The sequence below is a fragment of the Miniopterus natalensis genome, chromosome X (assembly GCF_054644295.1).
Source record: "Miniopterus natalensis isolate mMinNat1 chromosome X, mMinNat1.hap1, whole genome shotgun sequence".
Taxonomy (NCBI): domain Eukaryota; kingdom Metazoa; phylum Chordata; class Mammalia; order Chiroptera; family Miniopteridae; genus Miniopterus; species Miniopterus natalensis.
The window spans coordinates 92,916,822-92,942,939 of NC_142103.1; the positions used below are offsets into that span (position 1 = coordinate 92,916,822).

General features: G+C 40.6%; 1 protein-coding gene across 2 annotated transcripts in view; it reads right to left on the reverse strand.

Annotated features, from left to right (window-relative positions):
• POLA1 (DNA polymerase alpha 1, catalytic subunit) overlaps positions 1 to 26,118 on the reverse strand; it is a 267,262-nt gene that overhangs the window by 87,450 nt on the left and 153,694 nt on the right. For both annotated transcript variants that reach the window (XM_016209302.2, XM_016209301.2), the window contains one exon: positions 5,630 to 5,746. In XM_016209302.2, the coding sequence (XP_016064788.1) occupies positions 5,630 to 5,746 (117 nt within the window). The remainder of the gene's footprint in view (positions 1 to 5,629; positions 5,747 to 26,118) is intronic.

A 26,118-nucleotide genomic window follows, 5' to 3' on the forward strand; every position in this document is an offset into this window, starting at 1 on the left:
GGAAGCTTGTGGCCTGATGACACTGTGGAGCCACTATAGCAATCCTGGACAGCCCGCGCCTGGGTTTCTGTCACATGATACCATATTAGGGTTTCTTGGATAAAGAATTGAATGCCTATTCTGTTTAAGCTGCTGTTACTTTTGGCCTCCATTTCCTTCAGCTCAGTGTAATTTCTACCTATTATGGGTTGAATTATATCCCTCACAAGGTATATTGAAGTCCTAACTCCCAGTACCTGTGAATGAGGCCTTACTTGGAAATAAGAACTTGGCAGAGAGAAACAGGTTAAGATGAGATCATACTGGATTAGTCTGGGCCCCTGATCCAATATGATTGGAGTTCTAAGAAGAAGAGATACGGAGACACACAGGGAAAAGATGGCCATGTGACTACAGACACAGAGACTACAGTGATGCATCTATAGGCCAAGGAATGCCAAGGATTAATAGACACTAGGAAAAGAGGCAAGGAAGGATTCTCCCCTAGATTTCAGAGGGAGAACACCTTGCCAATACCTGGATCTCAGACTTCCAGCTAGTTTCCAGAACCATGAAAACAATAAATTTCTATTGTTTTAAGCTACTTGGTTTGTGGTACTTCGTCACAGCAGCCCTAGGAAATGAATACACTACTAATGGAGCCTTATACTTAAGTCTAAATAAATCACTTGGCTCTCAAAACACCTGACAAGGCGTGGGCCAGAGATTGCATGTGCCAAAAAAAAAATAAAATTATTTGTTTTAGTATATAGAAGGCTAAAAATGAATCAACACTGTAAATACAGATGCCAAGAAAGTTAACGCAACCCTAAATAGATTTCACAGAAACTGGCTACCTAGAAAAGTTGGTTGCAGCAGGATTGTTCTGTTCTGTACTAGCGCCAGTGAGAGCAGCTGAAGTGCAGCCTACAGTTCTGGGCTCCTCACTTTATTGGGAAACGAACACCAGACTGGGATTATTATTCTGAAAGCAGAGCACTAGAAAAATGGTTGAAGACCTAGGAATTTTGGGCCTAGCAGGGAAAGGCTCAGGAAGATAGCCACCTTCAATATCTAAAAAGGCTCTCATAAAACAGGAACACAGTAGGTGCTGAATAAATCCTAACTGAAGGCAAGGTATCGATCCATTCAGCTGAACTAGGAGCAGTTAGTGAGCCACAGGAAGCCACATTTAGGCCAAATGTAGGACCTGTCTAGCTAATGAAAAAGAAAATAAACTTTGAAAGTGTATTGTCAACATTACATTTTAAAAAAGTATATTAAAAGAAGCAACCCAAATGTCCATCAATGGATGAAAAGATGAACACATGGTGGTATCTCTAGTCAATGGACTACTATTGGGCCATAAAAAGCAATGAAGTACTGACACGTGCTACAACATGGCAGAATCTCAGAAACGTTGTGCTAAGTGAAAGAAGCCAGACACGAAAGGTCACATATTGTATGATTCCTAACGGGCACAGGGATTTCTTCGGGGGTGATGAAAATGGTTTGGAACTAGACAGAGGCGGTGATCGCACAACATTGTGAATGTACTAAATGCCACTGTATTATTCACTTAAAAATGGTTAATTTTACATTACAGGAATTTCACTTCAACAAAAAAAGGATGACAAAAATTGAAAAGGAAGGCTAGCATCTGCTTTGTGGTAAGAGAAGCTACAGGTAGAATTTAGCAATTTCTGCATCCAAGAACAAGCATGTTGAAATCACAACAGAGATCCTAAGGACCCTTCATGGTAAAAACCCAGAGTCTGCTGGAGGGTAACCAATGACTAGATCCAAATGTTTAAGGCTTTCCATCATGGTTCTGAGGTTCTCTTCCTGCACAACTCATGAATACTACCTTAAGAGATCACAATTATTTTTCCATTTTCATCTTATGCAGAAAGAAGACATTCTCCTAGGTAGCTTGACAACATTCTCAGTGTCCCTAACTTAACATCAAATCAGCCACAGCCATTTTGAAACTGTAACCTAACGATTATAAGTTCGTTATTTAAACTCTCCCTTGAAGGCCAAAGTCCGGTATGGTACACAAGCTCCATTACAAAAGTTTTCAACAGCTTTACAACTGAGGATAATGTGAGAGACACTGGAATTGTCCCAAAGTAGGACTGTAAGTCATTTTACTGCTTCCTTCATAAGTGGCCTTCAAGAAATTTAGCTGAATCAAGAACTGAATAAAGGACCCCACCCCAGTGCTCCTGCCCCAGGGGCAGCACAATTTCACAAATTATTTCCCCCATGGCCCAGGGAGTCTCACTTCGATGTTTCTCATCTCCACACCAAGAATGGAAATGTTAATGAGAAAAACTTTAACTTGGTTTAAAGTCCTAGTTCTATAATGAAAACAAAACAAAGCTTACACTTTATTTTTGGTGAATTGCATAACACAGAATCCCCTGTGGATTCGGCTCATAGCCATACAGATTAGGCCAGCTTAAGAAGTCAAAACCATGTCCCTAAAATAAGCATATATTCAAATATTTATTCTCTGATTTGGGTAAGTCCTGCCTCTATCACCAGTGTGGAAAAGGGTCCTACTATTCACTTAGGAATTTATGCAGACCTCGAAGTTTTCATTCCTGTATTTATTTGCACTTCCTATGTAGCAGAGAAAATACTTTTAATAATCAGCAATTTGCATACTGTTAAGTTCCCACGAACCTAAGAAAACTTAACTGATTTTTGAAAAGAAGATATCTGAGAAGAGAGACACATCTAAAACCCTGGGAACAAAATTGCCCCAGCTTTCTTCTCATAACTCTGGCAACATGAGCCAGAAGAAGAGCCAGCTTTCATACTCCAAGTTGATTCTGGAAAGTACTCAAGCCAACTGCAACCCAGGACTAAATGAGAGTGGATTTATTATGTGAGGATGAGATTGGCACAGTAAGAGGGAAGTGCTTTACCATCAACCTTGAATGTGTTTAAAGTCCCCACTAGTCAAGCACTGGGAAAGCAGTGCTTTTGTCCAAACAGATATTTACAAATGCCAATTTTTGCTCACAGATATCAATTCTGTATCAGTTAGGTAATGTTAAACTAGCTTCATAAATAAGGGCATGGCCCGTTCATTGATATGTCCCTAGCACCTAGCAAAGTGCCTAGGATATAGGTGTTCAATAAATACTTTTTAAATGAAAGTAATATATGATTGCAGCAATCCACAACTTAAAAGCCAGGTAAGCACAATCCTGCAAAACTAACACTTTGGAAAGCCCTATGATAATTATAATGATCCTGTCCATCGCACTGCTGATTACGGAACTTCTCTGGAACTACAGCAGGTCCTCTAATAACATCGTTTTGTTATAACATTGATGAGATGCCATAGGAACTTAACTCTTTATCAATTAGCCTGTGGCAAAACTGGCTTTGTTATACATCACTTTGCTTAAAGTTACAGAACCTATCGATGACGTTGAGCGAGGACTTACCGTATCTCTGGAAAGATGCAGCTTTCCCTCCTACTAGGAAAGCCTAGGAACCTCATAAATAGGATTAAGAAATTCCCCGCTCACCTCGAGCAGCTCCCAGCGAACTGCAGAAGCACGGGCTCAGCCCTGTCAAGGTCCCCGTGACCGGCTAAGGGCACTATCACCAACCAGGGTGCTGGGGACCTCCAGTTATTCCCGGGGCCATGCTCCGAGCTGCAATACGACCCAAGGGGCTAAGCTGTAAGAGCTGCTTTCTGGGAAGAGTAGCTGATACCTTTGATAAATGCCTGCCCGAAATGCCACCGCTTTTTTGGACAAGGGTATGAAGGGGGGAAAAAAATGATTTCAAAATGCCTGTGTTGGTTCACTCATTTAAAAAGGATAATAAATAATCGAAGATAACCTGATGTATTAAACCACCACCAGTATCATCACCAATGTTTATTGGAAGGCTACCGATCTGCTAGCTATACACTTTCCCTTTCTTTCACCAAGAAGGCAATCATAAAACTGGCTGACTTTCTAAGAAGTAATTCAATTTTCATTGAACTTCGCTTGATGAGCTAGATGTTAAAGGCTCAGAGGCAGCATGAGTTCCCGGAGCAAGGTGGCCCCCCTGGAGCCTACAATCGCATTGATGACTCACACTAAATTGATAGTCTCTTTTCTCCCTCCGCCTGCCCGTGCAAGCCCTGCGATGAGACTGACGTCGAAAGAATTTGCTGCGACAGCTAGCTCTCACTTTGTGCTCTGCATTTTTAAATAACCTACATGCTACTGTGTTAATTATCAGAGATATATGGAAAGGTAAGGAACATGTCTACATATCAAGTTAGTTAAACATAAATGAATCATATTCAAATGCTGCAAAGGCGGGGGTAAAACTGGTTACAGTGTAAGTTGGGACAACCCATTAAGAAAGCGATTTGGCAATGCAAGCCATGACCATACTGAATTTATGCATTTGGATATGCAGAGTCGGTAAGAATTTATCCTAAAGAAATATTTCAAATGCCATAAATATAATTTAAGCAGGAACATATTCATCACAGTTTTCTAGTAAAGAGATAGTGAAAGTAGCCTAAAATGCCCAATGAGAGGGACAGTCAAATTTGCATTTAAAAATTTTGGTGCTGGAAATTACGCAGCAACGCCGATAGATGCTTGACAAAAGAGAAACATGATACAAAAGCGTACTTTCATTTTGACTGCAAACACATAAAACATCCATATGGACAGGCAAAAGAACAAGGGAGCACACAACAACGGTGGTAGCCATTTGTAGTTTCTGACTTCTTGCTAAATTTTGTGAATGACAATATATCGTCTTAAATATTTCCCTAAAACTAGCCTGTGTATCAGCCATTTTCAGCGAAAAGATCTGAAGTTAAAATCTGGTTAAAGAACCCTACCTCTCTGTTAACAAACAAGTAAGTAAACAACAGGTTTCCTATGCTCTCTCTCTTCTCACCAAAATCCTTACAAATCCTCGGGCCGGACAAATGTGGAAACTGAGGCACATTACGTCGTGCTTGGCGAGGCAGACTGCACGTGACCGTTCTACAGGCTCCGAGGCAATGTGCCACAAGCGTGTTTAACTTTGGCCAGCCCACCGTTTGCTAGAACACTTGATCACAAAGCCCGCTTTGCACAGACCTTCAAACATTGCTGTCCCCACAGTCTGGGAAGTGGTGCTTGGATGTTGCTCAAAGGAAATTGCCAGGAAGATGTTTCCAGACGTGTGCTCCCCAGTTGGGGGTCACTGAAGATAGTTTGCCTTACCCCTCACATTTATGTGTTAAGGTAGAGAAAAAGCTTGAGAACTACTGATCTATGCTGCTTCTCAGAAACAATGGAATCCCATACAAGTAAACCCTCCAGGGTACTGCTTGGGGAGGTTTTCTGGCCCTTACAAAAGGGGTTCTGATCTAGTCAAAGGTAATAGCAGTTTCTACAAAGGAATGGTATCTCTTCCTTGTAATTATGAAGTAGCAACCAGAGACCTGAGTAACCCATATGAGAATTAGCTCTTTTTTAGATACAAATATAGTATTGTTCGGGACATGAAAAAATGCACTAGGGTGTCTCTACCGAGCAAATTCCAAATATCTACTTCCCAGAGCTAAGGAATGGGCAAACAGAGCACCCCTCCCGCAGTTATTTAGCATTATTTCTGCCACCGTTACCTCTGGTCGAAGTGTGGCTTTCATGCAAACTGGGCAAAGAGGTCCATTTCGGGAGAAATGAAGGGGAAGGTGCCGAATTCGGTTTTGACAGGTTGGCTCCTCACAAATCAACCAGCCCTGCGGAGAAAAAAGAGAACGCTTCAGTCCTCTCGCCACCATCAACAAATACAAATAAAACCCCCTTTCGTTATCAAGATAGACTCATCTCACTCAAACCTTCCTTAGAGATTCTGAAATAGCTCCTTACCTTTCTTTCCTGATGTGTTCATTTGATCTGTACCCCAAACTTAAAAGTGAGGCCACTCATCAAGTTTTACAAACAGAAAGATTACATGAGATGCTTTTTTCTCTTTTCTTAAAATACACCCCCCCCCACCCCACATACAAAAATATCTCCCAATAAAAAATTATATGATTACTCACAGATGTAAACCAAGGGGTTTTAAGTTCATTAGTACAGACCATTACCAAAGTAAAGAATATACTACATAGAAATAAATAAACACCTGAGTAACTACTGATTACTTAATTGCTGTGATCAGTTTATTTTGCTGTGAAATGAGCACAACAGTACTTGCTTTACAGGCCTGTTGTGGTTGTGATGTAATACATTCAGAGTGCTTGGAACTATACTTGGCATAAGGGAAACGCTGACTAATTGTAAGCAACGCTTTCATGTAAAATTAAAACATATTCTTTTACACATGCTCTCTGGAGGCATAAACCTGGCTCCCATGTCTTCAAGGACCAGTGTCAACGGATCGCCCTTTCCAGTGGTTTCGAATAGCCACTGCGCACTCCTCCGTGCATTTCCCTCCCGCATTAACTCTCCCTTGCTGCTGTGCGGATGTGCTCATGCAGATGTGGTAACAGTATGCCTGGCATCTTCCATCGGCATTGTTTGCTATGAAACATCGGTTAAACAAGAAGATAAGGCTTCACAAGTGGGGTCGAGCAAAACTCAGGTGCTCTGGGGGCTTTGGTGCTACCGCATTAGGCATGACAAGCCCAAGGCAAGCTGGGGGCCATAAAGGTGAACACGGGATGCCCCTTGTTGCACGGGTGCCCACGCCTGACTGTCTTTGGGCCTTGGAGCACCTGGAGAGGTGGAAGTGCTGAACTTGAAGACCAAGTAGAAGTTTCAAAGATAACTTAGGCAGACAGAACAGCATGGGCAAAGGAATGAAGGCCAGAGAGAGTATGTGCAGTATGATCAAGAAAGGCATCAGTGACACGTTCAACCACGTCCCCCGTTTCTAGACTGAGCAACCTGTTGGTTTTTTCTTCCTACAGGACAGCAGTATATATACAATTGTTGCTTAATGACGTTGGGGACCTTCGTTTGCCACTTATTAATGTAGCCACACAGCATTAATCTAAAGCTGCGGGATGTCTCCATTCATTACTGTGCTAAATGACTTCATTCCTCAGAATAGGCTCTTCTTGGAAGTAGCTACAACCGAAGTCAAGGGAAAGTGCTCCAAATCACTTCTTCCAGCTCCATTTATGACTTTTACCCCCAGAGAAAGTGCACTATAAAATTTTTCACATTAAAAGAAAACATGCTACCTTTAAAAAATATAAAATCTATCTAGTCAATACATTCACAGTAAGCTTCATTCCCACCTTCAGTCAGTAGGCTGAACTATTTTAATATTTAATTTCGGTAGAACTTTTCAGGCAGAGGGTCTCAAGGGTCCTTATGAAATCTCTAATATATGCCCAGAAGTATACTGAATATTGCAGAGAGTTTCAGGAAATTACAATCTAAATAGGAAAACAAGATCCACACACACACAAAGAAAAAGCAATTCAGTACGGTCCAGCTGTAAGGAGCAAGATGCGTGGAACCAACTACAAATGCTAAACAACACAGAGAAAGGCCGAGTCGTGTGGACCCTGCCCACCTTAGACGAACCACTATGCCACAGCGAAAGGCCACGAACTGGAATCAACAATCAGGGCTTCTGAGTCACAGGCAACTGTCTGCTACAATCCCTAGGGCCCAGGACCACGTTTTCTGGATTTAAGGACACATTTTTATTCACATTTTAATATTTCTAAAACTCAGATGCATTCACGATTGACATGTACCTTTAATGACCTATTTATATTTCCTTCGAAAAAGCCGTTAAGAGTGCAGCTCACAAGCGATGGCCCCTCCGGACTAAAGAAACAAGACACTTTGGTTTAGCCAGTTCTGGGCGTGCAGAATACAGAGGGGACGGGGAGGTGACAGCAGCAGCAGGTCTTCCATCTTAAATGCAGCCTACGACCGCCGAAGGTCAGACTAGTTGCTTCTGGAAGCAACCATTTAGGCATATTAGCAAAGGAAACAGTAGGCTTCAAGCAAACCGGGTATGAAAAGTGTCGGACTGGACCATGCTTTTATCATTCGTTTGGACTTGTTCCACTATATTTGCTATCTGAGGCTTTACACACTCTGGAATATGTATCAGTTAACAGTGCCAACCATAGTTGTAATTCAGGCAATTCTAAACGTAATTTTAAAAAAGGAAGCAGACAAGTAACAACTATCGTGCTTTGAGACAATAAATTATTAAGCGCCAGAATATAGCCTGGAAGTTAAAACTATTTTTAATTTTTAATTTAATTTTTATTTATTTTTAAATCCTCACCGGAGGATATTTTTTCCATTGCTTTTCAGAGAGTGGAAGGGGGAGAGAGAGACAAAGAGGGAGAGAGAGGGAGAGGGAGAGAGAGAAACATCGATGTGAGAGAGACACAGGGACTGGTTGCCTCCCGCACGGGCCCTGACCAGGGCTGGGATGGAGCCAGCAACCAAGGTATGTGCCCTTGACCAGAATCGAACCCGGGACCCTTCAGTCCCCAGGACGACACTCTAACCACTGAGCAATCCGGCGAGGGCTACTTTTTAAAATGTAATGCTCAATAAGCTAAAGTTCTTTTCAGGTGTTTTTGAAACTTGATTCCATCAATTTACTGCAACTTCATGACTCACTAGGTGAGCTGCCAACCAGGGAGATGCTAAATTGTCACCTCACCTGTTTCTAAAGCAAACACCTAACTCTGTCTCTGACAGTTACTAACTAAATGCCCTTTCAAATAATAGAGAAAACAGATAATATAATTTGTCTAGACTTCCTACCAGTTGTAATTAACATTAAAGAGGTCTTTTCTTCTTTGTCACCTCTCTCTATTCAGTACTTATTTGGGTTTGTTTGTACTTACTATCTGTTAATCTCCCTTTACAAATGACAACAATAACTAGTGCTATTATGCTTGGAAATTAAACACACTGATAACTGTGTGAAGGGAACTGGGGCTGAAAAAATATTAAAACCTGTAGCTCTTTATGCCTCTTGTTTTATTTTGATAATTAAGCTTTTGGTCATGGTCTATTTTAAACAAAACTCTTCTATGGGGGAAATAGGCCCTAATTATATTCAATATATACTTTGCTTCCATTTAATTTTGTCAAGTGCATTTTGGTTAACCCTTTGTTCCTCCAACAAATAACTGACTGTACTAAATCTACCTTTCAAAGAACATTTGTGTTGTTAAAAATAAATATGCCAGGTCTTTGAAAATATTCTGTGATGGGCAAATCATCCATTGCAAGATCTCACAGTGAATTTTACTTTACCTTTCATGGGTGTTAAAAATGAAGTAAATGAAAATACTAACATTTTATAAATTCACTCTGAATTATCACTCACAGGGACAAAAGCATACTTATTTTCATTTCCCATACTGGAAAATAAAGTATAGCCCAAAACTATGCTGCCAAGTCAACAGAAGAAAAAAAAGTCAGTAAAGTGTAGTTCTTTGGAAGTCCAACCTATGAAAAGATCTGGGCTTTAATAAAAACCTCCAGAACCATTCTAAGGATGTCTACCATCTAAATATGTCATTTTATTATGCAATGTCATACCAAAGTGACAAACTGTTATAACCAACAGAAATAAGGTCATTAACATACTTTGTATAGTTTATATTTTCATGTACATATTTCTGCATCCCCCTTTTATGGCTACACAAATTTGGGGAGGTTTGCAAAAATAAAAATATTCTGAATTTTATATATGCGTGTGTGTGTGTGCGTGGTCATTAAGTTTTCAGATGGCTACCAAAACCATATTTATAAGTAGATGGTTCAAAAGAGGTGAAGCCAGCCTGTCCAACAGCAAAACAAACCTTTTCCAAAACATGCAAAGATCTATCACCTGTTGCTTTAGTTTTAGCATCACTAATTCCTTGAAATCATTGTGTACGAAATTGTGTCAAATGCTGATTGGTTCTGATTGCTAAATTATATTTCTGAGGCCTTAACTAAAATGTTCCTGTCTGCACATGCTAAAAAGGGATCGATTTCCTCTTGTAACTGAGGCGTTCCTGATACTTGCCCCTTGGACATAAACTGTTATTAATTTGGGTATATTTGTACTTTTAGAAGGATGCAGGCACAGAAATCATCCAGACCTGGAAATGTGGTGCACAGGAGGCACTCAAAAATATCTTTTGAATACAGTAGTTCCTCCCTTATCCACGGTATCACTTTCCGTGGTTTCAGTTACCCGCGGTCAACCCCAATGTGAAAATATTAAACAAAAACACCAGAAGTAAACAATGTGTAAGTTCTAAATTGTGCGCCATTCTGAGTAGCATGAGAAAATCTTGTGCAGTCCTGCTCCGTCCCACCCAGGCCTGAAGCAGCCTTCGTCCAGAGACTCCGTGCTGCACACGCTCCCTGCCTGTCGCTTCATCGTCATCTCCGTTACCAGACGACTGCGGAGGTACCACAGTGCGTTTGGGCAAGTAACTCTTATTTCACTTAACTTTTATTCACATAACTTTTATTACAGTATTTTGCTATAATTGTTCTATTTATTATTAGCTATACTGTTATTCTCTTACTGGGCCTAATTTGTAAATTGAACTTTATCATAAATATGTATGTATAGGAAGAAATATAGTATATACAGGGTTTGGCACTATCTGCGGTTTCAGGTATCCACTGGGGGTCTTGGAGCATATCCTCCATGGGTAGGGGCGACTTCTGTAAATGAATGAAGTGATAAAATAAAAGTGCACAGAAGCAAGTCCATGGAAAATAATAAGGGAAGGGTCTAAAATTCAAAGTAGTTCTTACTTTTTTTTTTTTTAATCCTCCCTGAGGATATGTTTTTATTAACTTTTAGAGAGAGAGGAAGGGAGGAAAGGAGAGAGAAATAAAGAGAGGAAAAAGGGGGAGAGAGAAAGAGGAACATCGATCAGTTGCCTCTCATAGGTGCCCCGACTGGGGAGGGAACTCGCAACTTAGGTATGTGCCCTGACCAGAGATCGAAACCGCAACCTTTCAGTGTAAGGGACGAAGCTCCAACCAACTGAGCCACCCGGCCAGGGCCACAGTAGTTCTTACTCTGGAACCACAGCCCGGTCAGCGGTTGAGCGTCAACCTAGGATCTGGGAGATCGTGGTTCGATTCCCCGGGAGGCAGCCGATCAATGACTCTCATCACTGATGTTTCTCTCTCCCTCTCCCTTCCTCTCTCTGAAATCAATATATATATATATGTATATATTTTTAAAAATGCGGTGGGTCCTTCTCCTCCCGTTTCCAACCAGTCACCAAGCCTGCCCCCATCGCCAGCCTCACCCACGCCCCGGCCTCAGAGTCGATCTGCTAACAGCCCCCCACCTGGTTTCCCTGGCTCCATTCTCTCCCACATCCAGTGCAAAGACAGGCCCAGTGTGGCCTCCCAAGGCCTCTCCGCCCCCATGCCCCAACTGTACACCCTCCACAGAGCATCAGGAAGGCATGCGTTGGCCTGCCTTGCCAATATTTCCAGCCTCGCCCACTGCTGCTTCCTCGTCAGTCTCTTACCCAAACTGTGCCCCATCAGGTCCGTTTTCGCACGGCCCTCGTCATATTTTGCCCACTGCCAACTCCTCGTCTACGCTCGTGCTGTAGAAGCTCTGCCTAAAATGCCTGCTCCTTGAGCACCACTTCCATTCCTCTCCCCGGAGATTGTCCCAACCCTAGGGGCCGCTCCCTGTATCCAGCTACAGCTGAGCACACACTGCTTAGCACTGTCCCCGAACCATCTCATTTTACCTCCTTAAATGGATGGCCAGGCCCCCAGGAAACGGCCTGCTTTGGAATTGGGAGCGTCCCCCACAGTCTCCAGCACAAAGGTTCCCTCAATGAAGAATCCAGATGTGGGGTTATGAGAAACCACACTTGAATACGGTTTTTCTCTCCCATTTATTAATGTGTAATTTTGTATAAGTCACCGAACCTTTCTCCGAGCCTCAGTCTCCTTGTCTATAAAACAGGAAGTAATAATACCTATCCTATGAGAGTTGTTAGGAGAACCGAGTAAGAAAGCCCACACAGAGTGCAGTAAATGTAAAATACTATTATCCCACATACGCCTCCAGTACTGGGGAACACCAGCGCTGGGCTAGAGCTGGCAATGCCCCATTAAAGACGGGCTATTTGAACCAGGGTAGAGCCGGGTCATTCCAGCTGGTGATACCCCAAATGGAGACTCCCAGTGATGACCAACGAGCAAGATTAGGCAGAGCTGCATCTCATTCTGACTGCAAAATAATACAACTGTGCAGCCCACCTAAGTGCAGTGTTCAGGTTTCTCCTGAGAAAACTGTACTGGATCTGAAGTTCCAGATGGCAGAATGGATGGAGAGGGAAGAGGAGGTACTCTCTGCTTTATTTGGGGCAGGAATGCAGTGATGTACGGTTTAGTGCGATGACAGGGTCACAGGGCCCGGTCTGCCAGCACGCGTGCTCTTCGAGTTCATCACGTCATTGTTTTTCTATAATGGCCTGAACTGCCCCTCTTCCCCAACCAGATGCACTCTGAGGACATCGGATGCTCTTTTCACCCAAAACCATTTATAAATGCTTTGGGGTTCCCTTGCAGTCACATTTTTCTGTCGCAGAATTATCCCCAGCGTAAAAAGGGTCTTCTTATAGATAGTGCACAGTATGGGCCCACAGCTGCCTTTGAGGAATGACATGTTGTGATTTGGGGTTTCCAAAAATATCAAAAAACAAATTGCTTTCTGACCCACATTTGCACCCAAAACTGGGAGAAATTTTTCCTAAGATCTCCAGGGGAAGTTTTAACAGGAACATACTTTTGCATTTAAAGTTAAATTTTCCACACTGCAGCATGCTGGCATGTCAAAAAGTGATTATTAAGTCTCAGAGAGGTGCCCGGGTAGGAGATGAAAGAGCAAATCAGGAAAAGTGCATATATAAACGAACTATTCACCCAAGTTACTACAAACAGATTTTTAACAAAATTATCAAAACAAATGTGGAAAGTGCCTCGTCGGTCAATGTAAGAATTTTGAATATTATTAAAATTGATTTTTAAAGTAAGACATCTCTTTAAGTGAGCAGTCAGTCACATGTCATTTCGTCCAAGTTATTTGAAACTTATTGATCTTATCATTTGAGCAAGGGCCAGACTCTGCCATCAGTTTGCTGAAAGGGTAATGGAGCACTCCCGACCTGTTATGATAGGTTAGATGCAAACAGTGCTCCTCATTTAAACACACAGAATAGCACTGTAAGTGGACAAATTCCAACCTCCCCAACTGTATATTACATGATAAATTAGCAAGTGGTTCTGCTTTGCCTCAAATCCAATACCACAGCCTTGTTATTTTAATTTGCAATCAGCGGTTGAGCATCAGAAGGTGTACCTGAGGGACACTAAACCACCTTCTCCTGCTAAACTGTGAGCAGAGAAAGCCAACAATTACCAGCAATTTTATTTTACCACTGTAGGACAATACTAGAACAGTTAAAATCGTCTCCATGCAAGCAACTGGGGAAAATATACTTAAAATGACTTTATATGGAAAATTACATTTTGGGGGGAAATGAGTTCAATGGAGAACATGTATCTGTCTGGGCAGCTAAAAATCTCTTAGTATATTCAAGCCTATTCTATAAAATACTCTCCCTATTCATCCAACTCAAAAGCAAGCTACATTCTTAGGCTATAATAGGTCACAACTAAGTACACAGTACCCTGCTTCAGGAATAATTTCGCTTTGTCTGTCAACTGTCAACAAAGCACAAAGAGCTCACGCAACCCAGCCATGTACTGTGGATGTTAGAGAGCTAACAAAATACAAATAATGAGAATACAAGATTTGTGAGCAGCCTTGCTTTCACTTTATATGAGAAAAGGAAAGCATTTTCCTCTCCACATTCCATTAATCTCTATTGTATTACAAATCTTTTCACAAGAGACTTTTTTCCCTATGTGAAGCTACAAGTGACTTGGGGATGTAATATTCCAACCCTGCTGAATGTCTGACTTTCCAGCATGAATGGTTATAAACGGATGTGCCAGCTTAGGCGTACAGTCATTTCAGCAAGGAAAGGAAAAAGAGAACCCAATGGATGAGCTGGCAGAACGGCTACCCTGTGTTTACATTATTATTTCAGTGATGAAGCCTCTAAGAAAAATTGTTAATTACTTCCAACACTGCCCTTGCTCTCAAGTCTTTGCACTCTTGAAAAAAACCATCACCTTCACTATGTACGCACCCTAAGAAATAAACCTCAAAAGTAAACTCGAGGCTTAGTACCCAGGGAAGAAGGCTGGGAGGACACACTCTAAAATGCCATCACTGGTTGCCTCTAGGTGGTTTCTTCCTCTGTTTCTATATTTTCTAAAACTTCTACAAGCGCATACTGTTTTTATAGTCAGAAACCCATTATTAATGAGGGAAGACACAGTTTTGACATGAGCTTTCAATACAATCAAATCACTGATACATCTGAAAAATACCTTGAGCTATATCGCGTGGTTCGTTGTGACCAAGATGAATTTTCTGGAAACGTGCTTATGAAAAAAAAAGGGCACATAAAATAATTTTTTCTTTAAAACAATTTATACTAGCTCAGAAATTTCAAAAATATGTCAGTTTAAGCATATAAGTAATGCTCAAGTAGAAAATGGCAGGGCATGTATTAGTGGCATTAGAATAATTTATTAAATTAAGCCACTCTCTGAACTCCACACAGCCGTCAATGGGATACGATCTGAACACTTTTCTTTAAGATGCTGGGTCTCTGAAGGTAGGTAACAAACCAGTTTTAAAGAGAGGCGCTTTCCTCCCCATGTCCCCTCCCCTGCCTTTATTCAGTGTACACACGGATCAGTTCATGTCCAGGGTAGGAATCAAATTTTTAAAAATTCAATCAGGAGGACACGCTAGAACCTTATTACGAGCAGAGTTTATTTTCTTTGTTCAAGTCTAGCTAAAAGTAATTTTTATTGTTTGCGGGCCAGAATTTACTGATATGGTTTAATGTGATACGCCTTTGGATACGGAGCAACAAATGTTAAAACTGAACTATATATGCAATTGCCTCACAGGGCATCTTAAAATCAGAATGGAGTTCAAACCATCACCAGGCAATGTTTGTTCATTTAACTTTAATTATTTTCTCCTTGAGAATGGTACTAATGAAACGGAATATCTTTCATGGTTTCGAAGGGCTGTCTGAATAGTCTGTAAACAGAACTAAGGGTAGACAAGAGATCTGGCTGAGCCAGGGGGTTGCTAGGTGATGCAGAATGTAAACTCCCAAACTTGTTAAGGTTTGCCTTGCTTTCATGCCACTTTCACACACTCTCAAAAGTTTTGAGAACTGATTTTTCAGGTGGCCATTAAAAAAGAAGAGACCCCCCCCCTTCCTCTGAAATTCACTCCCCCAGATGCTCTGCCATATTCAGAAGGAGAGAAATCCATCTGACCTTTGGATGTAAACTTTTGGTTTTACATAAACATAGAATCATTTTATGAATGCCGGCAATTTCACAGAAACAAATCCACAAAGGTGAATTTTTGAATTTCAAAAAGACATTTAGAATATTTTCTTATTCAACATGGAAAAAAATTAAGATTTCCTTCCAGAAAAATAAAAATAAAAATGTGATCACGGCTTAGAGGATTTGGGGCACAAAAACCAAAACCCCATGGCAAATACCTAGCACAGATGATCTTTGTGACAAGCCTTTTGGTGTAGCCACTCATCTCTCCCCTGGCCTGCACCAAGTCTGCCTGCCTGCGAGGCTTCTCCCTCCTGCCCCCTCCCCCAAGCTCCTTTTTAAGTAGCTGATCAGAGATTGTCCAGTAAGAGCACTTTATTAGATCATCAGCCAGAGGGGTTCACAAGTACTGAGAGCAATGGGCTCAAATGCGGCACATCAGTTTTAATAGACCAGGGGCTACTAGTAAACTGTAGATACTGCTGAGAACTTTCCATGCACTGAACTCTTGAAAAAGCACCGTCTCTCCAGCTTAAATGCAGCTGCCTCTTTCAATGCCGCAAATGGGTAAATTTGACAAAAAAGCCACCATTAAGACTACATGAAAGGCTCAAGACAACATCCTTTCAAAGCTTTGTACTTCAGTAATCAGATGTACTTACTCACCCCCTCCCCCAAACCCGATCAAGAACTATTTCTGAATGGTAGGAAATAATTCCACTTTGTACATCTTTTAGTTAATCAAGACTTTCTATTCAGCAATTTGACCTTTTGTTCAAAACAGGATTATCAGTTTTTTCGCCAGTTACCAAGGGCGACTCGCATGGTGAACATAATTGCAATAATTTGCAAAACACCATGGCAACCCACATTACAACTAGGTAAATACTGGGCTTTTGTGCTACATTGTTATTTTCAGAGATGCTGAAGTCAAAGAACGAATGACAAATGAACACAAAATTTATATTTGCTTTGTCTCAAAAGAGAAGAAAATTGATAACAAGAATTGGGGGGAAACCGACTACAGCTGTAATTTCTAACTTGATTAATTAGGATGGTAACAGTCCTTAACAGTATATTCAACAAACAGCCCTGACTTCGTCTCTCCACCCACCTCTCTCTATACCACTACCACTATCCCCCCCACCCCAGACAAATTTTTTCAGCCTGGAGAACAAACATCCCCCATTTGCTCTTTTCTTCAACTTAATGGAATCCTTAATTGCAGAATATTGTTCCCCTGCTCTTCACGGCAGTGCAAATGAAAAGAAAGGAGGAGAGTGCCAGGGCAGACAGGGAGCTACAGTCATTTTTCCCTGCCTCTTCTGGACACCCCAGGCTCAATGATGAGACGGCATTTTTCTGGTCTCAGCAGCTGTTTCGCAGCAGACAATAAAGTAAAAACTATTTAGCTTTGCAGAAAAGCCACTTCTTTCCTCTTGGCAGTACAAGGTAAGTCTACTCGCCGAGATAAAGTTTCATAATTTAAATGCCAGAACATAAGATGAGAAAATGTTAATAAAAAAGCCATACATTTTTCCTGTAAATAATTATTAACTGTGGTTCTGGCCAAAAAGCTGGCGAAATGCATGTGTTTGCTATTTGAGGAAGATGCTCACAATGTCACCAATGTGCTGAAAACCATTTTATACTCAGAGAAAGCCCAATTCACAAAACAATCTAAAAATATAAACTCAGTACTCAGAAATTAATACAAAAATCAAAAGCATATTTCGATAAGCGTAGTCTCAAAAATATTACTATCTTTCCTGTAATAAATAGGACAATTAGAATGTTATATCAGAATTGTTTTACTCAGGTATGAAAGGCAGGTTCTATTTTATAGTAAAGGAGCAGCTTTTTCTAAGAGGCACAAATTCTGTTATGCTGCCTAGCTTTTTGGAAATGATCAAAATTTACTTTGCCATGTAAACTGTAATGTTTTGCAATGAGAAGAGAAAAACACATGCGGAAAGGGCTTGCAGAAGTTCCACTGCCGAGATCTGAAAAAGCAGCAGCTCCAGATGCTCTCAACAGAGCCCAGCCTGCTCTCCTCCGGCGGCCTTGTAGCCAGGCAGGGCACAAGGAGCTCCTCCAGTGATCTGCATATTTCCCTTAACGTCTGAAAAATCAAAGGAACCTGACACTATGATGAGTCCGTTCTTATTTTGTCAGGGCTGAAAACTCCCAGACGGATCTCGAAGATTCAGCTTAGAGAAATCACAATATAACATTCTTCAGAATATGCCTTCGAAATTACAGATACTGTGATTTCTCTGGAGGAGCACAAATCAAAAGAATGTGACATGTTAACTCCTTCTCAGTCAGTGCCAACCTCTTCATACTTAGAAAATATATTATTTTCTGGATTAATTCTTTCCAAATTTACCGTACCTGTATTAAGTACATTCTTATCAAAAGTCCAGATGTTAAGAGGAAACGTATCCTTTATCTCCAAATAATAAAGGGTTGAACAAGCCTTTAGCATTCTGCGATCAAATAGACTTGAAAATAGATCATAAAGTAGACATAACAACCTCATGACACTTGAAAGCCTTTAAGAAGCCCAAATGAAATATTTTATAATCTATCTGGAATGTCTTCACTTATAACATTTTACCTAGTACACTTGATGCATGCCTCCGGCCCCAAGCTTTTGTCACTTCTGTTCCAGTGGGGGTTTTTCCCTTTTCGCCTCTGTCCCCTCCCCCGCTTTGGCCAACTGGAGAGGATGCTTCTTGACTTCTATTTGTGAAATGCAACATCCAACCCTCTATAATGTCAGTAAGTTTCCCAAATCCCCAAATCGGGAATGGCAAATGCCTACCAAGAGACCGCATGCCATCTCCGCCTGCATCCCGCGCTCACTATGAAACCCGCCTGCTCGAGAATTCTCGCTCGGGCTGTGCACTGGAATCACTGGAAAGGCCAGGGGGGCACTGGAGTTACCAGGGGGCGGCTATCACACCGCCCGCTGGGCCGGGGCGCCACCCCAGAGTTTCTGATTCAATAGGTCTTGGGGTAGGGCCTGAGAACTTGCATCCCTAACACGTTCTCCGGTGATACTGCTGCTGCTGGCCCGGAGACCATGCTTTACGAACCACTGGTCTGGGGTACAGAATGAAGAATTGGGATTTTTAAAGAGCAACCCAAGTGATTCCAACGTGCGGCCACAGTTGGGGTCCACTGTCCGTATGATATGAAGAATGAATTTTACAAACAGAATTGTACTAAAAAAAACCTCTCTTTCAACTCTCATTCAATATTTTCTCTTTCTTTAGATAGTGTTGATGTGGTTCTCTATTTGACTGACTCTTTTCAAGTTCTCCCTGCAGCATTACAATCAGCAAACCCTCAAACCAGACTTAATTCTATGAAAAGAACGGACCGATTTCTACATGGTTTACATCATGTATGCAGCTTAGTCACATCCCTCCTTTAAACAAACAAATAAACAAAGAATCTTACTCTAATGACAACAATATAGCACCTACAATATGAAGCATGCTTTACTTAGGAACATAGAATTTTAGGAGTGCTGGTGGAAATAGTGTCCACGAAATCAAGTGCAATTACATTTTTGACTTGACAAATAATCTGAAATAACACATCTAAACCCTAAATTTTAAAGTTGGAAGGGACTTTAGAGCTCTAGTCTAATCCTTCATATTCTGAGAAAAATGAAGCCCAGGAGAAAGTATATTCCTTGTACACTCACACAGTCATGAGCGGCAGGGCCACCCGGGTTCTGAACCTCCAGGCCAGTTCTCTACACCCTACACCTACTCTGTTGAATGCACGAGCCAGTAGCCGCATATGGTTATTGAGCACTTGGAATGTGGCCCGTCCAAACGGAGATGTTACAAGTATAAAATGTACAAAGACTTAGTCCAAAATAGATAATATAAAGTACTTTATTGATATTGATATTTTAAATATTCATTATAGCTTGAAATATTTTGGATATGATGGGTTAAGTAAAATCTATTATTGACTACATCTCCCCTTATTTTTAAAAATACAAATGGAAGTGTATCATATATACTGTTCTAAATCTTGCTTCTTTTGTTTAGAAGTAGAGGAAATTATACTCTATAAGTGCATGTAGACCTGCAATGTTCCTTTTAATGGCTGCAAATAATTCTTTTTTTTTTATTGTAATACTTCAGCAAATCCTCTTCTGATCAACAATTAGGTTGTTTTTGGTTTCTTACTAATACCAGTTAATGCTGCAAGGAATATTCCAGATAGTACCTTTGACAACATCTTCAAGTGCTGTACATCTGGGAAGGAGAGACACCCAAATTGGAATTGCTGAGTCAAATGGCATGTTCATTTAAAAATTTGACAGGTAGCCAAATTGCAGTCCAAAGACGGCATATCAGTTTTCACACCCACTAACCGTGTATGCGAGTACTTGTTTCCCCACACCCTTCCCTACACTACCTATTGTCTAACTTTTGGATCTCTGTCATTCTGATAGGTGAAAACTGGTATTCATCTGGACTTCGGAACTTAAGAGTGAGCTTAAACAACTTTACCTATGTTTATTAGTCATTTTCATTTCCTTCTCCATGAATTGCCTGTCCCTGTCCTTTATCCATTTTTCTATTAGATTACTGGTCTTTTCCTCCTTGATTTGCAAGAACACTTTAAATGTGAAGGAAATTAGCCCTTTATTTGTTATGTGAGTTACAAATATGTTCACCAGATCATCATTTCTCTTTTGATTTTATGGGGGGGGTGTGTGTGTAATTTTTTGCCCTGTAGAAATTTTTATTTTTAAATTGGTAGTCAAATTTATCGTATTTTCCCTTTTCAGATTCTGAATTTTGTGTTGTTTCAAGAAATCTTCCCAACTCCAGCATTATTAAAAATACCTATTACTTTTACAGTTTCATTTTCTAACTTTAAATTTTTGATCCCCCTGGAATTTGTTTTAGTGTAGGGAGCAAGGAAGAATTCAACTGTATTTTTCCCCTAGATGACTATTCCCTACTGATATAAACCACTCCTTGATATAATACTAAATGCAACTTTAGGTCTATTGCTGGACTTTCTATATCTGCTCCATTAAAATCAGGAGAGCACCAAAATATTTTAATTACCCTAAACTCCTAAAAATTTTAATAATTGGCAGGTCATCTTCTTTGTGGGAATTTTCCTGTGAACCATTTCTTTTTCTTGTCTAATTACAATAGCTGATGCTTCCAAAATTCGGTATTTATTAAGATTTTCATTGGGCTGCCTCTAGCATCAGCTTTCCCAAGAAGCCACCACAGGATCTCTGCAACTGGAAAAATGTAATTATATTAAAATTACTACAGACCTTTGGTGCAAAATGCCTATAATGAAATCTCATCACTCTATAATTATTAAGTTAGGATTTCATGTTTTGCTGTTTCACTCAACTGCCCCTGGCTGAATAGTATACCTCAGTGAATGCCTAGAGTAGTAGTTCTCAAAGCCTGGTCCCCGGACCAGCAGCATCGGCATCACCTGGGGCTGTGTCAGGCATGCGACTTCTCAGGCCTCGCCTAGACCTAGAATCCGACCCTTTGGGGTGGCACCTAGCAATCTGTTTTGGCAAGTCTTTCATGGTGTGGCTGTAAAAAATGGGCATGCATTTATACAATCAAAGTTTAACAAGTATAAACCACGAGGCTAAATGGTACACGCTATAAAGATGTAAAATATATAAGGAACCAGGCGGAGACAGAGTGCTAGAATGACAGAAGGCTAAAGATTATACAGCAGCTGCTGATCCCGACATCTGCCCATTATGCTATCCCTCTCAAAGCCCCAAATACTCTATGCCCTTCTGAATACTTACATTACTCAGGATTTGAATATATATGCCCAGGGCTTCCAATTTCAAAATTGGAAGAAGCCTAAGGGAAGAATCCCTCAAGAAAATATCATCCACCTTAGCAGATGTTTTCATGCATTACTGAAACATGTTCAAAGAAAAATTCTTTAGCTTCAGCTCCCCGGCGCTCTTGAACTTGCTCTGAATCCCCTAACTAGCCCCTGAATCTCTCTCCATGCCCTGCCTATCTGCAGCAAGGCTCACGCGCCTCCCAGGGGCGCTGGGGCGATCTTAGGCATGCCCGTCCATGCACTGTCCGCTGCCCCACTGGTTCCACTCTGGGCCTTACGAGACGCTGACAGGGAAAGATTCTCTTTAGCTCTTCATCCGATGTTTGCCATGAAAAAACTAAAGAACTTCACTTTGTTGTATAAATACAGTCACTGAGTGTTCCTCCACGAAAGCCGAAAATGGGGCTGGAGTAGGTCATTCATTCACTAAGAACAGAGAAGTCTTTACCTAATCAACTCTCCTTCCCTAAGAACATGCTTAGAAGGCGTCGTATATTAGAAGCCAGCAGAGAGGCCGACATTTCTATGCACTGGACTTCAAACTATCATTGAGGAAGGAAAGTCTCTTGTAACAGAATGGATTTTATGAATTCTATGGAGTTGAGAGAAGGTGTGAGATGCTACGCTACCTGGCCACAAACCTGACACACAATTATTGCACCTACTATAAAAGCCCCCTGCATTAAGGTGGTCAAACACCTGAGGCATTTTCCATAACAATACGAAAGGAGGAAGACTCTTCACTCTACTGCAGCATTTACAGTATCACTAGAACATTAACGATCACAGAGGTATGTGGGTCCAGCGATCTGGGGTGGGGAATACAGCTATTTCCGTGTCGGGCGAATTGATTTCCGAAGCAGAAAGGATTTGGCCTTGATCTAGCCCAGCTTCTATCCTAGCTGCCTATATTACTATATTAGGAACATCATTACCAAAGTAGCATTGGAAGTGACCTTTAAAGTGAAAATCTCCCAAGAGTGTTATATTTTTCACATATTTATATGAATTAATTGAATGATCAAATAATTAAATCAAACATGCTGAATCTGTATTTAAAAACACAATTTCCATTGTATCTCTTGGGGAATGGATTTTTTTTTTTTTAATGTAGGAGACCTGGAGTGAGCATGACTTTAAGTGCCGGAGATCCAAAGGTATTAATATAAAAGAGTAAAAAAAAATATTTTGAGGATGAAGGAAAGAAGGGAAGAGGTAGAAGAAAGGAAGGCAGAAAAACCACCACAGGCCAGCCGCTCCTCAGTCCCAAGGGCTGGGACCCTATTATTTGGCTTTGAGCCCCTATGGCCCAGCATAGTGTCTGACGCACTGCAGGCCCTGAAGAGATGTTCTTTTAATTTTTGAAAAATTATGTTTTTATTGATTTTGGAGAGAGAGGAAGGGGGAGGGAGAGAGAGAGAGAAACACTGACTGGCTGCCTCCCGTAACGCCCCAACCAGGAATGGAGCCCACCTTTTGGTGCGTGGGACTACGCTCCAACCAAGTGAGCCACGCTGCCAGGGCGATGTTCTTTTCATTTCAAACTGATGGGAGTCAAGATTAACTTGACCGGCTGAGCACCCTGGCCTCCCTCAGGCTAGGTGGCCTGTGGGATTCCCAAAGCCCTTTCCTTGCAGGGGGCAGCTCGAAGGCCTGCCCTCACCTCACTGCTTCGGGGGCCACATCCCTTGGGCAGACCCCTTCACCTCCGTGGGTTACTGCAAGTAACACCTCCCCTCCCTCTTTCACGGGATGATACTATGAACACGTGGGAGCAATGTCTTAAAACGGTAAAGACTTGTGAACAAGTGACATTCTGATTTATACACACTCAGGTCCTGTTCCCCGACAATATGGAGCACGGTAGCTGTGGGCTTTCTTCTTGAAGGGACATTTGAACCATTTCAGCAGAGTGCCTGGGGCCACTGCGGAGTAATGGGTGACTTAGGGATTCCGGTGTGACCCATTTCACTTGGAAAACGGAAAACAGTGGAACGTCACTATGTCCCTCCAGAGCACGCAACTCGATGATTGCGTTAGTTGAATACTGAAGAGACAAGCAAAAGATAGGTTTTGCTGGTTGATGAAAGATAAATATCAAGGGAAATTACACTTTTAGAAAGATTATGCTTGAAGTTAAAAAAGTGTCCGCCACCCACTTTCTTATGGGTAACCAGGCTTTTCTGCTGGAAATCAGAGTTTTCAGAGAATTCAAAGGTATCATTGTCACACTCTTGCCGCCTCTCAAGGCTTTTAAACGTATACGACTTTGGGAAATAATGCCACATTTGAAGTTTTACTTTTTAAATCCCCGGAAGAATTGAACTCCATCCTACAATGAGCAGTTTATAAACTATTTGCAAAGTATGCAAGCCCTGTCTGAAAACTCCAAAACAATCCAGAACATCATCTATGCTGACCGAGGAATGAAAATATGAGAACACAACAGCCTTCCATTAAACACCCTATGCGGCTCTGTTTGTCCATGGAGAGGGGCCCAGCATTATTTAACCTTTCCCCTAACACGGACAACACCAAAAACACTTCGCTTATGAATTTAGCAGGCTAAAAAAGTGAGCTTAAACTGGAAATGCCACAGAGAACCTCCATTATGTTCATAATTCAACGCTGTGTTATTCAATGCAGCCTAAGGGGCAGCTTTTGTAGGGCACAAAATATTAACTACACATTTTTGAAAGGTCATAGGAACACCAGGAAACAGGAATAAAATGAATTAGTGAAAAAATGAATTCAGTGCAGATTTTTACATTTATAAGTCAAAGTTAATACAGTTGCTTACTAATAAGGTGCCATCTCTCAGAAATGGCAAGCTCTAACATTAAAATAACAGGCTAAATATTTCATATAACAGTTTGGGTTTTTCCCTCCTCAAAGTATATTAAAAGTTCTCCTTTCCCTCTGTGTGCACAGTTTGTTCTTCACCTTAAAAAAGTAATTTCATGAAAATGCATTTTCCTTCTTATTAAGATCCCCAGTGACTCAACAGCTAAAGAAAAGTAGAATCTATGAGAGTTGAAAAAGATTTAGCTTGATATTAAAGTATATTTTCATTACCATTTATACATATATATTTTTTTCAAGGTCAATATAAATGTTACTGTAAATTACTGCTTGAAAAAGGGCATGCATGTATTTTTTGGATAAAATAAAACCTCATATTTTTTAAAGGTTTCATATATTTAAAAAATACAGAAAGTCATTTCGAGTAGAAAATTAGCTTACATTCTTTCTACAGAACAAAAACATTAAATTAAAACTTCAAGGCCAAGGAAAGAGCAAGTCCTTATAATGATATTAGGGAGCCAGAAAGCATGGCACACGAGACTAGCCTTTTCCAAGTAACTAGGTCAAAAGCATTATTTCCAAGCTAAAAATGTCATGAAATAAATAAACACAAAGAGTGTATCATCACAATTAATAAAAACTGGAGGATGTCCTATGCATATTTTTAAAGTCATTAAACTGAAAAGGGGAAAAATGAGTTATTTTATTTGCCTAACCTCCTAAAATTTTCAAGGAAATACTGAATACATAAGTAAAATTTTAAAATGTTAAAATATTAAGTCACCTATACAAATTTCAAGAAACAAAATCAAAAGTTTTATTGAGATATCGATATTATATAAAACAAGGGTGAAAAAATGTGAAATTAACTGTTCAAAATTTTATTTTAGCTTCATAGTCAAACAATTAGCTTACTATCTATGTTAATATTTTAAATCAAATGGAAAAATTATTTTGCCATTAAAGTAGTACATTTGGGCAAATCTAGTCTATTTTACTAATCTATTTTAAAATAATGTAAGAAATAAGAAGTATAAAGATAAAAATCTTAATATGCAGTTTGGTAAAGTTCAAGTCAGTCTTTGAACAACACGTTTATCTATCCAGTAAAGCTTGTGTTAATGCGATGTAAGAGTTTGGCAAATTCAACTTTAATGGAGCATAAAAGTGCTTTTGCTTGAAAGTGAGATCATTTTTAAAAATTCAAAGCATGATCACTTTTTCTTTTTTCGTAGGAACAATCTGATACAAGCAGCAAAGCTTAAATAAACTAGAAACATTTCAAATGATCCATAAAGGATTAATAAGCACCGCAGGAAGTCCTATAGGCTCAGCGTATACATTTTCCATCTTTCCCCCCTATGATGGGCATGATATGAAATTCTAAACAGAAGTGAAGTTTCCAAGTCCCTGAATGTTAAAGGGCTGTACTGCTGAGGTGAGAGTTCGCAACCTAGGGCTCTCTAATTTGAAATGGATCAAAATGACAATGGTATTAGGACAAGAATCATCCAAATTTGGACATTCAATTAAAAAGGTCTTCTTGCTGAGGGTAAAAGCCAGTGGTCAGAAGCAAAACTAAGGCAAAAGGAGTCGCGGTAAGCTACAGGCCACTAATATAACAGGAACAAAATGACAGCTATTATTTTAGCAGAGATAATCTATGCTGAAACACAAAACACACACGCACACGATTTCTTTCAATACAATTTTCTTGTCTTCCCACTGACTTCTGTGATTACCACAGAAAGCAGGGTTCTAAGCACATTTCTCAACTGAATCCTCAATCAATAAGAGTAAAAAATTCAGATGGCAGATACAGGGAAATGCATTATGGCATTAGTAACCGTTTGTAAAACAGGCTGAGCGTATCGATACGCACAGGAGTTGAGAAGAAGAAACCTCACGTACCTAACGGGTCACGTTTTTGTTACCGCAAAGCTCAGTCACAATGCCTGTGTCCATCAAACTGAAATTCTGCTCCTTTTAGGTGGCGCAA